The following is a 15,158-nucleotide window of genomic DNA, read 5'->3' as shown; positions in this document are numbered from 1 at the left end:
CTAAAGAATATCAATGTAATCCTAGTAATATCGACTAGATACGCTCCTGTACTTGGTATCATTACGGTGAATGTCAGGTGTAGATCCACCTATGGCATTTGTTTACATTGTGCCGCTATTGTACGCTCCTACGGTGTGTAGTGAAGCACGTTTAGCTATTCCTCGTCCTCCAGTGATAATGATACCTGTAAGAAACTTACTTTACTTGTTGCCATGGATGCGAGGATTGGTGATTTAGAAGTAGCCATGTTTTAAAGCACCTCTTCCTAAAGGGGTGTTTCAGTGGTATAATTTCACCTTTATCTTTGGTTTTTAGGCCAAAATGTGTCTGTACTCCCTTTTCTGTCTACACACTGTGCCTGCTTGTAAGTACTCTGTGTGTGTGCGCTGCCAAACATGCTCCTATGCTCGTAAAACCAGCAACGTCATGATGTGACGGCGACAGGGGTGATCAGTACTTTTGACAGGCGGTATAGTACCGGATATGATTGATTAGTATCCCGGTATACCGTAAAACCCTACTTGAACCTAAAATAATAATATCAGAAACAGTTGATTATTTTTTTCTATCAAAAACGGTATCCTTACTAAAAGATTTGCCCCCATTTTTTTTTTTCAACTCGATTTTCGAAAATTAGAAATCAATTTAGAATAATACTCCATAAAAATCGCAATTTGGATGTGAATCAGTTTCTATCTTGTCATTGTGCAAGACTAAGATATTGAAATAATGCAGAGATGTCCAAAGTGCGGCCCGGGGGCCATTTGTGGCCCCCCAGCTAATTGTTAACCGGCCCGCCACACATTCTGGAAATGCTATTGCAAAATTAAAAAAGAACATTAAAACAATTGGAATGAGGGGAAATCTATCGAGAAAAAGTTGCAATGTTGACACAAAGCTGCCATGCAGGCTGTTTTTTTTTTTTTTCTTTTGTCTTTATTTGACCATGAAAAAAACATCTTTACCATGAATTGATTAACGTGGACCCCGACTTAAACACGTTGAAAAACTTGTTACCATTTAGTGGTCAATTGTACGGAATATGTACTGTACTGTGAAATCTACTAATAAAAGTTTCAATCAATCAAGTATTTATTTTTTTGCCGTTGCTCAAAACAAAAAATAATGACAAAAAATCCATGCTATAATGAATTATTTTCAAAGCTCCAATTAGTTCAGATATTTCACTTTAAAATGTTTTATGTGGTAAATATTGCATATATTGTGCAGTTGCCATATAAAAACTAAGTTTTCTTTGACAAACGAGCATAAAACAAACAAAATAATAGTTAAAACGTAAAATCGACAGATATATCTGAAGTTGATCTCGTAACTTAAGTGTTGAAAGTTAAAAAAAAAAACTTTTTGGATCCCAAATATATTTAGTGGTATTTTATTTATCTTTTCACTGTGATTACTCAAAAATAATAAAGAATTAAAATTAATGGTGTCCTGCATTATTGATCTTTTAGGGCTCTAATTAAAAAATACTGCATATTTCAGTTTTACTATTAAAAAAAAAAAAGATGATTTGACAGAAACGCCATAAAACCATTTTTTTTAAGTTGATATTGAGATTTACTGTAAGCATTAAATAAATAATAATACAAATTTAACTTATTTTTTAACATTTTATTACATGAGACCCTTTATGGTCCCCGGGACACCTAAAGGTAAAATAATTTTTAAAAATCCATATATTTTCCTATGGTTTGAAAATGAAAAATATCAAAATGGCCCCCGCATGCTTTATTTTTTCCGTGTTCGGCCCTCAGTGGAAAAAGTTTGGACACCCCTGAAATAATGCAATACAGCGCTGCTAATAGCTAGCTGGAACTAGCGAGCTAGTTGCTGACTGGCAACCAGTGCACTAATCGCTAGATTGCAACTTGTACGTACATTGGGCGCTGGCAACTGTTGCGCTAATCGCTAGCCGGCAACGCGGGTGTTGATAGCTAGCTGGGAACTAGAACGCTAATTGCTAGCTGATAATTGCAGTGCTAATCGCTAGCTATTTTAAATGCTGAATGTATTAAATGAATGTGTTTTTTTTTTTTTTTTTTACTTGCCTAGTGTTGGATCAATGTTCTGTTCTATTAAAGACTTTTGAATATGGGGAAAAAAATTGTGTAGTGAAAAAAAATAAAAATAATCAAAGCTATAAAGACCCCCCAACCCTTGCAGTGGACCCCTCTCACTTTTGTTTTATCTTTTTCTTACATAAAATAATGCCAAGACAAATGATAGTCATCACACACAGTCATCCTACTTATTGTGTATACTTTTTTTTTCATTGTTTCACACCCAAAATATATTAAAAAAAAATTAAAAATCCACGGCGTGGCGCAGTGGGAGAGTGGCCGTGCGCAACCCGAGCGTCCCTGGTTCAATTCCCACCTAGTACCAACCTCGTCACGTCCGTTGTGTCCTGAGCAAGACACTTCACCCTTGCTCCTGATGGGTGCTGGTTGGCGCCTTGCATGGCAGCTCCCCCAATCAGTGTGTGAATGTGTGTGTGAATGGGTAAAATGTGGAAGTAGTGTCAAAGCGCTTTGAGTACCTTGAAGGTAGAAAAGCGCTATACAAGTACAACCCATTTATCATTTATTTATTTAAATAATAAAAAACAAATGCTGTTACGTTTGGAACACATTTTGGATGCCCGAAGTGTCACCCCAAGATGCAACAGGACCAGGACAAGGCAGGATTGCAGATAGGAGATTGTTTAATACAAAAGGGAAAAGAAACGGCGTGCCAACGCACGGGAAGCTAATGCTAAACTTAGCATGCAGTTAACAGAGTCCAAGAATTGGGTGCCGAATGCACGGAAGCTAAGGCGGAACTTAGCAAGCAGTTCAAAAGAGCGTGCCGAGCGCACGGAAGCTAAGACGAGACTTAGCAATGGTAGATACCAGGAAGAGAAACAAACGTGACTTTTGCATGTAGCAAACAAACCATCCAGACAGAACTAAGGTAGCAGGCAGGTTTAAATACTCAAGTAGACAATAATTAGCAGGTGTGCGTAAGGAAACGAGTGAACAAACTAAGTAACCATGGAAACAAGACAAAAACTAGAGATCGGAAGAGTCCAAAAATAATTAGAAAAGACACAAAAAGGACTCAAGAACAAAAACAATGTATGATCCGGGAGGTGGATCATGACAAAATGGACTCCTTTCACAAATATAGCCGGTTAATTTTTGGTGGTTTTTTATCACATCAAATAACGCCTAAATATAAATAAAAATCATCCCAAAAGTATTTCTCAACAATAACTGCAAAGTCAAATAAAAGCAAATATTATTTCAGTCATCCTATTAATAATGTAAGTTTTTTTTCCTCCAATGTTTTACTATTAAAAAAAAATACAAAATCATGTAAATAATATAACAGCGAATACAATTGCAGATAATAAAATTACACCAAACTTGTATTACGCAGTGAACCCCTCATTTCTCTCAGTTAATTGATACATTTCAGCAAAGTAGGAACGATTACACTGCAAAGAAAGTAATGTAATTTTACCGAATGTTACTGTAAAAAGAGCAATGGTGCAGTTTTTCCCACAATGGTTTCAAAAAGACATACAGTGGGGCAAGAAAGTATTTAGTCAGCCAGCGATTGTGCAAGTTCTCCCACTTAAAATGATGACAGAGGTCTGTAATTTTCATCATAGGTACACTTCAACTGTGAGAGACAGAATGTGGAAAAAAAATTCCAGGAATTCACATTGTAGGAATTTTAAAGAATTTATTTGTAAATTATGGTGGAAAATAAGTATTTGGTCAACCATTCAAAGCTCTCACTGATGGAAGGAGGTTTTGGCTCAAAATCTCAGGATACATGGCCCCATTCATTCTTTCCTTAACACGGATCAATCGTCCTGTCCCCTTAGCAGAAAAACAGCCCCAAAGCATGATGTTTCCACCCCCATGCTTCACAGTAGGTATGGTGCTCTTGGGATGCAACGCAGTATTCTTCTTCCTCCAAACACGACCAGTTGAGTTACAGCAGAGGATTGGGAGAATGTCATGTGGTCAGAAGAAACCAAAATAGAACTTTTGGGTAAAACCTCAACTCATCGTGTTTGGAGGAAGAAGAATATATATATATATATATATATATATATATATATATATATATATATATATATATATATATATTATTAATAATTTAAATACATTAACCAAAAGATTAATAATAATATATGTATGTATGTATTTATGTATATATATATACATAAATATATTTTTATTATTGATAATAATTTAAATACATTAACCAAAAGATAAAGTATTATTAATAATAATATATGTATGTATATATATATAAATATTAGGGGTGTGGGGAAAAAAATCGATTCGAATACAAATCGAATCGTTTATGTTGTGCGATTCAGAATCGAGTCTAATTTTTAAAAAATCTTTTTTTTTTATTTATTGTATTTAATTTTTTTAATCATTCCAACAAACCACTACACAGCAATACCATAACAATGCAATCCAATTCCAAAACCGAACCTGACCCAGCAACACTCAGAACTGCAATAAACAGGGCAATTGAGAGGAGACACAAACACGACACAGAACAAACCAAAAGTAGTGAAACAAAAATGAATATTATCAACAACAGTATCAATATTAGTTATAATTTCAGCATAGCAGTGATTAAAAATCCCTCATTGACATTATTATTAGACATTTATAATTAAAAAATAATAAAAATAGTGTCACAGTGGCTTACACTTGCATCGCATCTCACAAGCTTGACAACACACTGTGTCCAATGTTTTCACAAAGATAAAATAAGTCATATTTTCGGTTCGTTTAATAGTTCAAACAAATTTACATTATTGCAATCAGTCGATAAAACATTGTCCTTTACAATTATAAAAGCTTTTTACAAATATCTACTACTCTGCTTGCATGTCAGCAGACTGGGGTAGATCCTGCTGAAATGTATTGAATGAACACAGAATCCTTTTAAATCGGGAAAAAAAATCGTTTTTGAATCGCGAATCGAAAAAAAATCGATATTTTATCGAATCGTGACCCCAAGAATCGATATTGAATCGAATCGTGGGACACCCAAAGACTCACAGCCCTAATATATATATATATATATATATATATATATATATATATATATATATTATAAATAATAATTTAAATAGCTGAGATAGGCGCCAGCGCCCCCCGCGACCCCGAAAGGGAATAAGCGGTAGAAAATGGATGGATGGATGGAATTTAAATACATTTTAATAATAAAAAAGGTTTTTATTCCTTGCTTTATGTTTCGTCAAAGGGAAAAGAGAGGCCGCGTGTGAGTGTGTGTGTGTGTGTGTGTGTGTGTGTGTGTGTGTGTGTGTGTGTGTGTGTGTGTGTGTGTGTGTGTGTGTGTGTGTGTGTGTGTGTGTGCGTGCGCGCGTGTATGTGTGTGTGTGTGTGTGTGTGCCAGTATCATCCACACAGGGAGAGAAAAAGAAAAAAAAAGAGTGGCTATTACTGGCGGGGAGAAACAATGTCCATCTGCTGGCAGCATCCGCAGTCATAATAAAGACGGATAACTTGACGGCGTTACAATAACAAAAAGGCATCCTGGGGAAAAAAAAAAAAAACAACACGCTACGACAGAACGCGGCCTGGGGGTCAGAGGTCGCTGACGGACATCAGCAAAGGCTAACAGGATTATTAAGAAAACACTGCAGCGCACAAATAATGTGTCCCTCGGATGGGGAGTTCACCCAGAGTTCACGTGCACTACACACACACACACACACACACACACACACTTATATATATATATATATTGCTGTTTACTACCAGCAAGACATGACTCATTATTTCTATGCTATTTCCATATCATCTCCACGCCTCGCTTTTTTGCCGGCGCAGCATGTACAGTACAGTACTAAAACGTGCTCCATAAATAACACGCGCAGTACAACAACACCATCATTAACGCTGATAAACGCCGGACGAGACAACACACACTCGATGGGAATACGCCCTAACGCTTCTTTTTAAAAGATATATTTTGTATCGGGTCTCATTAAATTGGTATACCTAATGAAGTGTCTACTTTTTACTATCTGACAGCCACGTATTATCATAAATACAGTTCTAGCCTGATACCCGACTGGGCAATATTACCCTTCCGGTGCAATACATCCCACACTGATTGTGTTTTGTTCTGTACGTTGTACAGTATTTTGAATGAATGAATGAATGAATGAATGAATGAATGAATGAATGAAATAAGTTTATTTCGGTCATATAATCAATCAAATCAAATCAATCAACCATTGTGTGTGATCAGTTTTACAGTACATGTTATATATATGTATACAATAATGCACATTTACACATGAAAGAAAAGAAAAAGAATGACCAAAAAAGGAATAGGCTGAAGCCAAAGCTTATATTTGCCTATCCTATACCTTCACAGAAAATTAGATTGCCTGGAACATCAACATAAAAAAATAAATCAAAAATCAATGGGATGAAAGTAATTGTGACTATATTTTATAATTTTCAATTATTTCACCTTTCAATGTTTTCTTAAACCTTACCAAAGAAGTGCATGTCTTCAGCTCATCACTGAGCTTGTTCCACCATTTAACTCCTAAAACTGTAATACATTTGTATTTTATATTTGTTCTCGCTTTACCCATTTCAAAAATCGATATCGCCCGTAAAATATAGTTTTCTCCTCTTAAATGAAATAGCCTGCGAACACAAGCTGGAAGGCTGTTGTTCTTTACTCGAAACATAATTTCCATTGTTTTTAAAAACACAATGTCGGAAAATTTTAACACATTTGAACTCATAAATAAGGGATTGGTATGGTTTGCATATTGTACAGGATTGCTCATCATTTTCATTGGATAGTAGCCTGTTTATTTCAATTCTTATTTTGTATCTTTATTAATTCATTTTCTGCCCATATTTGTTTCCACTACCGCACCTTAAGTTGGAGTCCTTCATCTCGTTATATGCAGATATAATGACAATAAAGTCTATTCTATTATATTCTATAAGTACAGTGCATAATTGAAATGAAGTGCACTACCCGGCTGCAACCAGCAGAGGCGCTGTTGATTCCACTATTTTGTTGAATATTTTTTATTTTTGTTTGTCAGGATATTACAAAATATATTCAGGAAAAATTAATAATCATGTCAAAACGCACTTTATTGTCATGTAAAGTGATATAAACATATTTTAACTATAATATATATATTTTTAAACAAAAAAAATCATTAGTTACTTATTTTCCTTTAATATTCCACATCCTCAGCCCTGACCAAAATAAGAACAATAGTTAGTGATATGATAACTATGACCCATAAAAGCACATTTAATAAATATGAACAAAAAGAGTTAGTGATAATAATGGCCCATAAAAATACATTTAAAAATAGGGTGCACTACCTGGCTGCAACCAGCAGAGGCGCTGTTGATTCCACTATTTTGTTGATTTTTTTTTATTTTAGTTTGTTAGGATATTAGAAAAAAATATTCAGGAAAAATTAATAATCATGTCGAAACACATTTTATTGTAATTTAAAATGATAGAAACATATTGTAACTATTTAAAAAAAAAAAAAAAAATCATCAGTTATTTATTTTCCTTTAATTGTCACATCAGCCCTGACCAAAAGTTAGTGATATGATAATTATGACCCATAAAAGCACATTAAATAAATATGAAGAACAAGAGTTAGTGATAATAATGACTCATAAAAGCACATTAAAAATAGGGTGCAGTACCTAGCTGCAACCAGCAGAGGCGCTGTTGAGTTCACTATTTTGTTGAGTTTTTTTATTTTTGTTTGTTAGGATATTACAAAAAATATTCATGGAAAATTAATAATCATGTCAGAACACACTTTACTGTCATTTAAAGTGATATAAACATATTGTAACTATATATATATTTTTAAACACAAATAATCAGCAGTTATTTATTTTCCTTTAGTTGTCACATCATCAGCCCCGACTAAAAATATGAAGAACAAGAGTTAGTGATAACTATGACCCATAAAAGCACATTAAATAAATATGAAGAACAAGAGTTAGTGATGACTATGACCTATAACAGCATATTAAATAGGGTGCACTACTTAGCTGCAACCAGCAGAGGCGCAGTTGATTCCACTATTTTGTTTGTTCGGATATTACAAAATATATTCAGTAAAAATTAATAATCATGTCGGAACACGCCTTATTGTCATTTAAAGTGATATAAACATATTGTACTCCGGCTTCCTCCCACTTCCAAAGACATGCACCTGGGGATAGGTTGATTGGCAACACTAAATTGGCCCTAGTGTGTGAATGTGAGTGTAAATGTTGTCTGTCTATCTGTGTTGGCCCTGCGATGAGGTGGCGACTTGTCCAGGGTGTACCCCGCCTTCCGCCCGATTGTAGCTGAGATAAGCGCCAGCGCCCCCCGCGACTCCGAAAGGGAATAAGCGGTAGAAAATGGATGGATGGATGGATAAACATATTGTAACCATATACATATATATATTTTTTTTCAAACACAAATAATCAGCAGTTATTTATTTTCCTTTAATCGTCACGTCATCAGCCCCGATCCAAAATATGAAGAACAAGAGTTAGTGATAACTATGACCCATAAAAGCACATTAAATAAATATGAAAAACCAAGTTAGTGATAACTATGACCTATAACAGCATATTAAATAGGGCGCACTACCAAGCTGTAACCAGCAGAGGCGCTGTTGATTACACTATTGTGTTGAAATTTGTTGTTGTTTGTTAGGATATTACAAAAAATATGAAGGAAAAATTAATAATCATGTCGGAACACGCCTTATTGTCATTTAAAGTGATATAAACATATTGTAACCATATATATATATATTTTTTTTCAAACACAAATAAAAATGTGTTATTTATTTTCCTTTAATCGTCACGTCATCAGCCCCGACCCAAAATATGAAGAACAAGAGTTAGTGATAACTATGACCCATAAAAGCACATTAAATAAATAAGAAGAACCAAGAGTTAGTGATAACTATGACCTATAACAGCATATTAAATAGGGCGCACTACCTAGCTGTAACCAGCAGAGGCGCTGTTGATTACACTATTGTGTTGAAATTTGTTGTTGTTTGTTAGGATATTACAAAAAATATTAAGGAAAAATTAATAATCATGTCGGAACACGCCTTATTGTCATTTAAAGTGATATAAACATATTATAACCATATATATATATATTTCTTTTTTAAACACAAATAATAATTAGTCATTTATTTTCCTTTAATTGTCACATCATCAGCCGCGACCCAAAATATGAACAAGAGTTAGTGAAACCATGACCCATAAAAGCACATTAAAAAAATATGAAGAACAAGAGTTAGTGATAATTATATCATATTAAGTTTTATTTGAAATAAGGACAGATACAAAAAACATAAGACATCTGAAATAGTTATCAAATTATAGTGGTTGTAGCCAAAGCTAATTCACAACACCTGTCCCCAACAACCCAGATCCAACATCATTAAAATATGAAAATAAAAATACTAAGGCAAAAGTGAGTCAATAATAATGACCTATAGCAGAATATTAAATAGGGTGCACTACCTAGATGCAACCAGCAGAGGTGCCGTTGATCCAAATCATGTGTTTCCAATCGTTACACCAATTTTTTGTTGGTGTAATAAATTATATAATCTATTTTAAAATAATTACATTTTGGTAATATCAAAAAAAATGTTTTTACGATTTAAAATCAAATACATAAAAAAAAAAAAAAATACTGAGTCACGTTACACTGCTAATCAACATCTTTATCCCGACGAAGAAGAAGAAGATTGAGTCACGTGACCAGCCCCAAAACCAAAATATTAGCTTCAAATGTCAACTAAAACCAGAGTAATAATATAATAAAATACATCAACAGCGAGCGTTATAATGTTGAGGGGCGGTAAAAAGAATAATGTGTGCCGTCATGAGAAGGTGTATCTAATAAAGTGACTGCCGGTTCACGGGAAGGTGTACCTAATAAAGTGACGCGCTTGGAAACAAGACTAAAGAAAGTTTGTTGTAGCGGGAGGAGAAGGGGGGTTAAGGGGGCTAGGGGGGGGGGGGGTCGGTGACCATGGCAACAGAGGCCAAACAAGCTCATAAAATAAAATAAAAAGAATTAAAAAAATGAGGCGAGGTCTTACCTGCAGCCCGTCGAGGCGCCTGCTGCTTCCGGCGTGGCATGCTGCCGCGGAGGGCGGAGGGGGGCGGGGCTTGGAGGGAGGGGGGGGGGGGGTTACGCCGTGGGAAAAGAGGGGTGGCGTTCACGCGCGTGCCCAGGTGCGACCACGATGCGGGGACACGCACGTGCGCGCGCACACACACAAACAAAAAAGACAAGCGCGCGGTCCTTTTTTTTTTTTTTTAAATGTTGTTTTTCTTCTTTCTTTTTGTTAGGACGTCGCCCTCCAATCCAACTCTGATTAAAAAAAAACAAAAAACGCAAACGCTTCCTCCTTCTTCTTCTTCTCTTCCGGCTTCTTCTTCTTCTTCTAGGCGGGACGCAGCGTCCTCCTCGCCGTGTCCATGGTGGAGTGGGAGTGGGCGTGGGCGTGGAGGACAGGGAGCCGCGGGCACGGAGCGGACTTGTGCTGCGTTGCCGCCGAGCGGAGCGACGATGTGAGCGCGGTGGAGGTCCGGTGGAAACTGAAGATGGCAAACTCCTCCTCCTCCTCCTCCTCCCTTCTTTCCCGCCTTCTTCCGACCTGACGATGATGATGATGATGAGAGCGTTAGTGAGGGAGAGAATCTGCAGTTTATTAAAGGCCTACTGAAATGAGATGTTCTTATTTAAACGGGGATAGCAGCTCCATTCAATGTGTCATACTTGATCATTTCGCGATATTGCCATATTTTTGCTGAAAGGATTTAGTAGAGAACATAGACGATAAAGTTTGCAACTTTTGGTCGCTAATAAAAAAGCCTTGCCTGTGCCGGAAGTAGCAGATGATGTGCGTGTGACGTCACGGGTTGTGGAGCTCCTCACATCCGAACATTGTTTGCAATCATGGCCACCAGCAGCTAGAGCGATTCGGACAGAGAAAGCGACAATTTCCCCGTTAATTTGAGCGAGGATGAAAGATTTGTGGATGAGGAAAATTAGAGTGAAGGACTAGAAAGAAAAAAAAAGGTGATTGCAGTGGGAGCGATTCAGATGTTATTAGACACATTTACTATGATCATTCTGGAAAATCCCTTATCCGCCTATTGTGTTGCTAATGTTGTAGTGAGTTAAATAGTAACTGAAAGTCGGAGGGGTGTGGCCACGGGTGTGTTGACTGCCAGTGTCTCTGAGGGAAGAGCCGACTTATTACCACCATTTTCTCACCGAAAACTGACGGTTGACATGTGGTCGGGAGCCATGTTTGCTAGACCGCTCTGATCCGTAGTAAAGCTTCATCTTCGGGAAATTCAAACAAGGAAACACCCTAAAAGCTCTCCACCTCCATCTTTCTACTTTGACGTCTCCATTATTAATTGAACAAATTGCAAAAGATTCAGCAACACAGATGTCCAGAATACTGTGTAATTATGCGATTAAAGCAGACTACTTATAGCTTGGATCGGGCTGGAAAATAATGTCCGCTACAACCCAAGACGTCAAACGCACGCGTCATCATTTTGCGACGTTTTCAACACAACACTTGGCGGGAAATTTAAAATTGCAATTTAGTAAACTAAAAACGCCATATTGGCATGTGTTGCAATGTTAATATTTCATCATTGATATATAAACTATCAGACTGAAATGAGATGTTCTTATTTAAACTGGGATAGCAGCTCCATTCAATGTGTCATACTTCATCATTTCGCGATATTGCCATATTTTTGCTGAAAGGATTTAGTAGAGAACATCGAAGATAAAGTTTGCAACTTTTGGTCGCTAATAAAAAAAGCCTTGCCTGTGCCGGAAGTAGCAGATGATGTGCGCGTGACGTAGCGGGTTGTGGAGCTCCTCACATCTGAACATTGTTTACAATCATGGCCACCAGCAGCTAGAGCGATTCAGACCGACCAAGAGACATTTCCACATTAATTTGAGCGAACATGAAACATTTGTAAATTAGGATATTGATAGTGAAGGACTAGAAAAAAAAAAAAGTGACGGCTTCGGGCGGCGGCAGTGTGAGCGTTTCAGATGTAATTAGACATGTTTACTAGACTAATTCTGGAAGATCCCTTATCTGCTTATTGTGTTACTAGTGTTTTACTGAGATTGTAAAGACATCCCTCGAAGTCGGATGCCTGCGGTGAACACGCAGTGTCTCAGAGAGAAGCCGAGGAGCCAAGCTCACAGCTGCCTTTTAAACAGCTACTGCAGGACGAATCCAATGATGTCTCCGGTAAGATATATATCACAATTTTCCCATCCAAAAACATGCGGGTTGACGTAGAGAAACATGTTCGCTTGACCGCTCCGTGTTAAAGCTTCACAACAAACAAAGAAACACCGGCTGTGTCTCGGTGCTAAAGGCAGCTGCAATCCACCGCTTTCCACCAACAGCATTCTTCTTTGACGTCTCCATTATTAAATGAACAAATTGCAAAAGATTCAGCAACACAGATGTCCAAAATACTGTGTAATTATGCGATGAAAAGAAACAACTTTTAGCCGTAAGGGGTTGGTGCTGGGCTAAGATTTCCTGACATCTCATTTCAGTTTACCTTTCTTATTCAAACGGGGCTAGCAGCTCCATTCTATGTGTCATACTTGATCATTTCGCGATATTGCCATATTTTTGCTGAAAGGATTTAGTAGAGAACATCCACGATAAAGTTCCCAACTTTTGGTCGCTAATTAAAAAAGCCTTGCCTGTACCGGAAGTAGCAGACGATGTGCGCGTGACGTCACGGGTTGTGGAGCTCCTCACATCCTCAGATTGTTTGCAATCATGACCACCAGCAGCTAGAGCGATTCGGACAGAGAAAGCGACAATTTCCCCGTTAATTTAGCGATGATGAAAGATTTGTGGATGAGGAAATTTAGAGTGAAGGACTAGAAAAAAAAGGCGATTTCAGTGGGAGTGATTCAGATATTATTAGACACATTTACTAGGATAATTCTGGAAAATCCCTTATCCGCCTATTAAGTTGCTAGTGTTGTAGTGAGTTAGATAGTAACTGAAAGTCGGAGGGGTGTGGCCACGGGTGTGTTGACCGCCAGTGTCTCTGAGGGAAGAGCCGACTTATTACCACAATTTTCTCACCGAAAACTGCCGGTTGACATGTGGTCGGGAGCCATGTTCGCTAGACCGTTCTGATCCGTAGTAAAGCTTCATCTTCGGGAATTTTAAACAAGGAAACACCCTAAAAGCTCTCCACCTCCATCTTTCTACTTTGACGTCTCCATTATTATCCATCCATCCATCCATTTTCTACCGCTTATTCCCTTTTGGGGTCGCGGGGGGCGCCGGCGCCTATCTCAGCTACAATCGGGCGGAAGGCGGGGTACACCCTGGACAAGTCGCCATCTCATCGCAGGGCCAACACAGATAGACAGACAACATTCACACTCACATTCACAGACTAGGGCCAATTTAGTGTTGCCAATCAACCTATCCCCAGGTGCATGTCTTTGGAAGTGGGAGGAAGCCGGAGTACCCGGAGGGAACCCACGCATTCACGGGGAGAACATGCAAACTCCACACAGAAAGATCCCGAGCCTGGATTTGAACCCAGGACTGCAGGAACTTCGTATTGTGAGGTAGATGCACTAACCCCTCTTCCACCGTGAAGCCCTTCTCCATTATTAATTGAACAAATTGCAAAAGATTCAGCAACACAGATGTCCAGAATACTGTGTAATTATGCGATCAAAGAAGACTACTTATAGCTTGGATCAGGCTGGAAAATAATGTCCGCTACAACCCGAGACGTCAAACGCACGCGTCATCATTTTGCGACATTTTCAACACGACACTTGGCGGGAAATTTAAAATTGCAATTTAGTAAACTAAAGCGGGCGTATTGGCATGTGTTGCAATGTTAATATTTCATCATTGATATATAAACTATCAGACTGAAATGAGATGTTCTTATTTAAACGGGGATATCAGGTCCATTCTATGTGTCATACTTGATCATTTCGAGATTTTGCCATATTTTTGCTGAAAGGATTTAGTAGAGAACATAGACGATAAAGTTTGCAACTTTTGGTTGCTAATAAAAAAGCCTTGCCTGTACCGGAAGTAGCGGACGATGTGCGCGTGATGTCACAGGTTGTGAAGCTCCTCACATCTGAACATTGTTTACAATCATGGCCACCAGCAGCTAGAGCGATTCGGACAGAGAAAGCGACAATTTCCCCGTTAATTTGAGCGAGGATGAAAGATTTGTGGATGAGGAAATTTCGAGTGAAGGACTAGAAAGAAAGAAAAAAGGCTATTGCAGTGGGAGCGTTTCAGATGTAATTAGACACATTTACTAGGCTAATTCTGGAAGATCCCTTATCTGCTTATTGTTTTAATAATGTTTTAGGTCGCGTCACTTTTCAGTGCGCGGGCATTTCCTGCTTGCTATCGCTGCACGCCTTTCGGCGTCCGGCGTTTGCGTCCGGTGCGGGGGTTCGTCATCTCTCTCTTGTCCCCGAGCTCGATCGTCGTGCTCGTTGTCTGGTTACCGTGGTTTCCTCGCCTACTTCTCCTCGATCGTTCCTCCTTCCCCTCTTTTGTGCTGCAGCAACAGATGAGCAGATTGAGCGCAGGTGTGTGGTGAACGCACCTGACCCGCTTCTTCTCTCCGCCGCACGGCCCGCCTCCTGGCCGCCATCTCGGGTAGGACCGGCATTTGTCCGACCCTGCTGTCGGCACCTCGGCTCCGTCTCTCCACAGAGAGAAATTAGGAGGAAGGTATGCGTCGAAAACACAAGGCAGTTGACACTAATACCTGACTATGACAACAGAAACAAAACAGGAAGTGCCACCAGGAACTAAGGAAGACAAAATAACAGAACGTAATACCAAGGCGGAACAAAAATCGAATATGACATGATCCAAGTAGTGGATCATGACATTTATTTACTTACATAGTTAACACATCAGCTTTCACTTCAATAAATCCATTATTCTCCCCTCGCTACTCGTTTCCAGTGTGTG

At 38.2% G+C, this 15,158-nt stretch overlaps 1 protein-coding gene across 1 annotated transcript in view; it reads right to left on the bottom strand.

The window, feature by feature from the left end:
• The window catches only part of LOC133554201 (teashirt homolog 2), a 168,708-nt gene extending 157,964 nt beyond the window's left edge, over positions 1-10,744 (bottom strand). Inside the window, exon 1 of the mRNA XM_061902658.1 lies at positions 10,209-10,744. Within this exon, the coding sequence (XP_061758642.1) occupies positions 10,209-10,248 (40 nt within the window). The 5' untranslated portion in view covers positions 10,249-10,744. The remainder of the gene's footprint in view (positions 1-10,208) is intronic.
• Between the last annotated feature and the right edge of the window lie 4,414 nt (positions 10,745-15,158).

Source organism: Nerophis ophidion, linkage group LG06 (assembly GCF_033978795.1).
Source record: "Nerophis ophidion isolate RoL-2023_Sa linkage group LG06, RoL_Noph_v1.0, whole genome shotgun sequence".
Taxonomy (NCBI): domain Eukaryota; kingdom Metazoa; phylum Chordata; class Actinopteri; order Syngnathiformes; family Syngnathidae; genus Nerophis; species Nerophis ophidion.
Note: the sequence above shows the minus strand (reverse complement) of the source record. Positions and strands in the feature narration are given on the sequence as shown.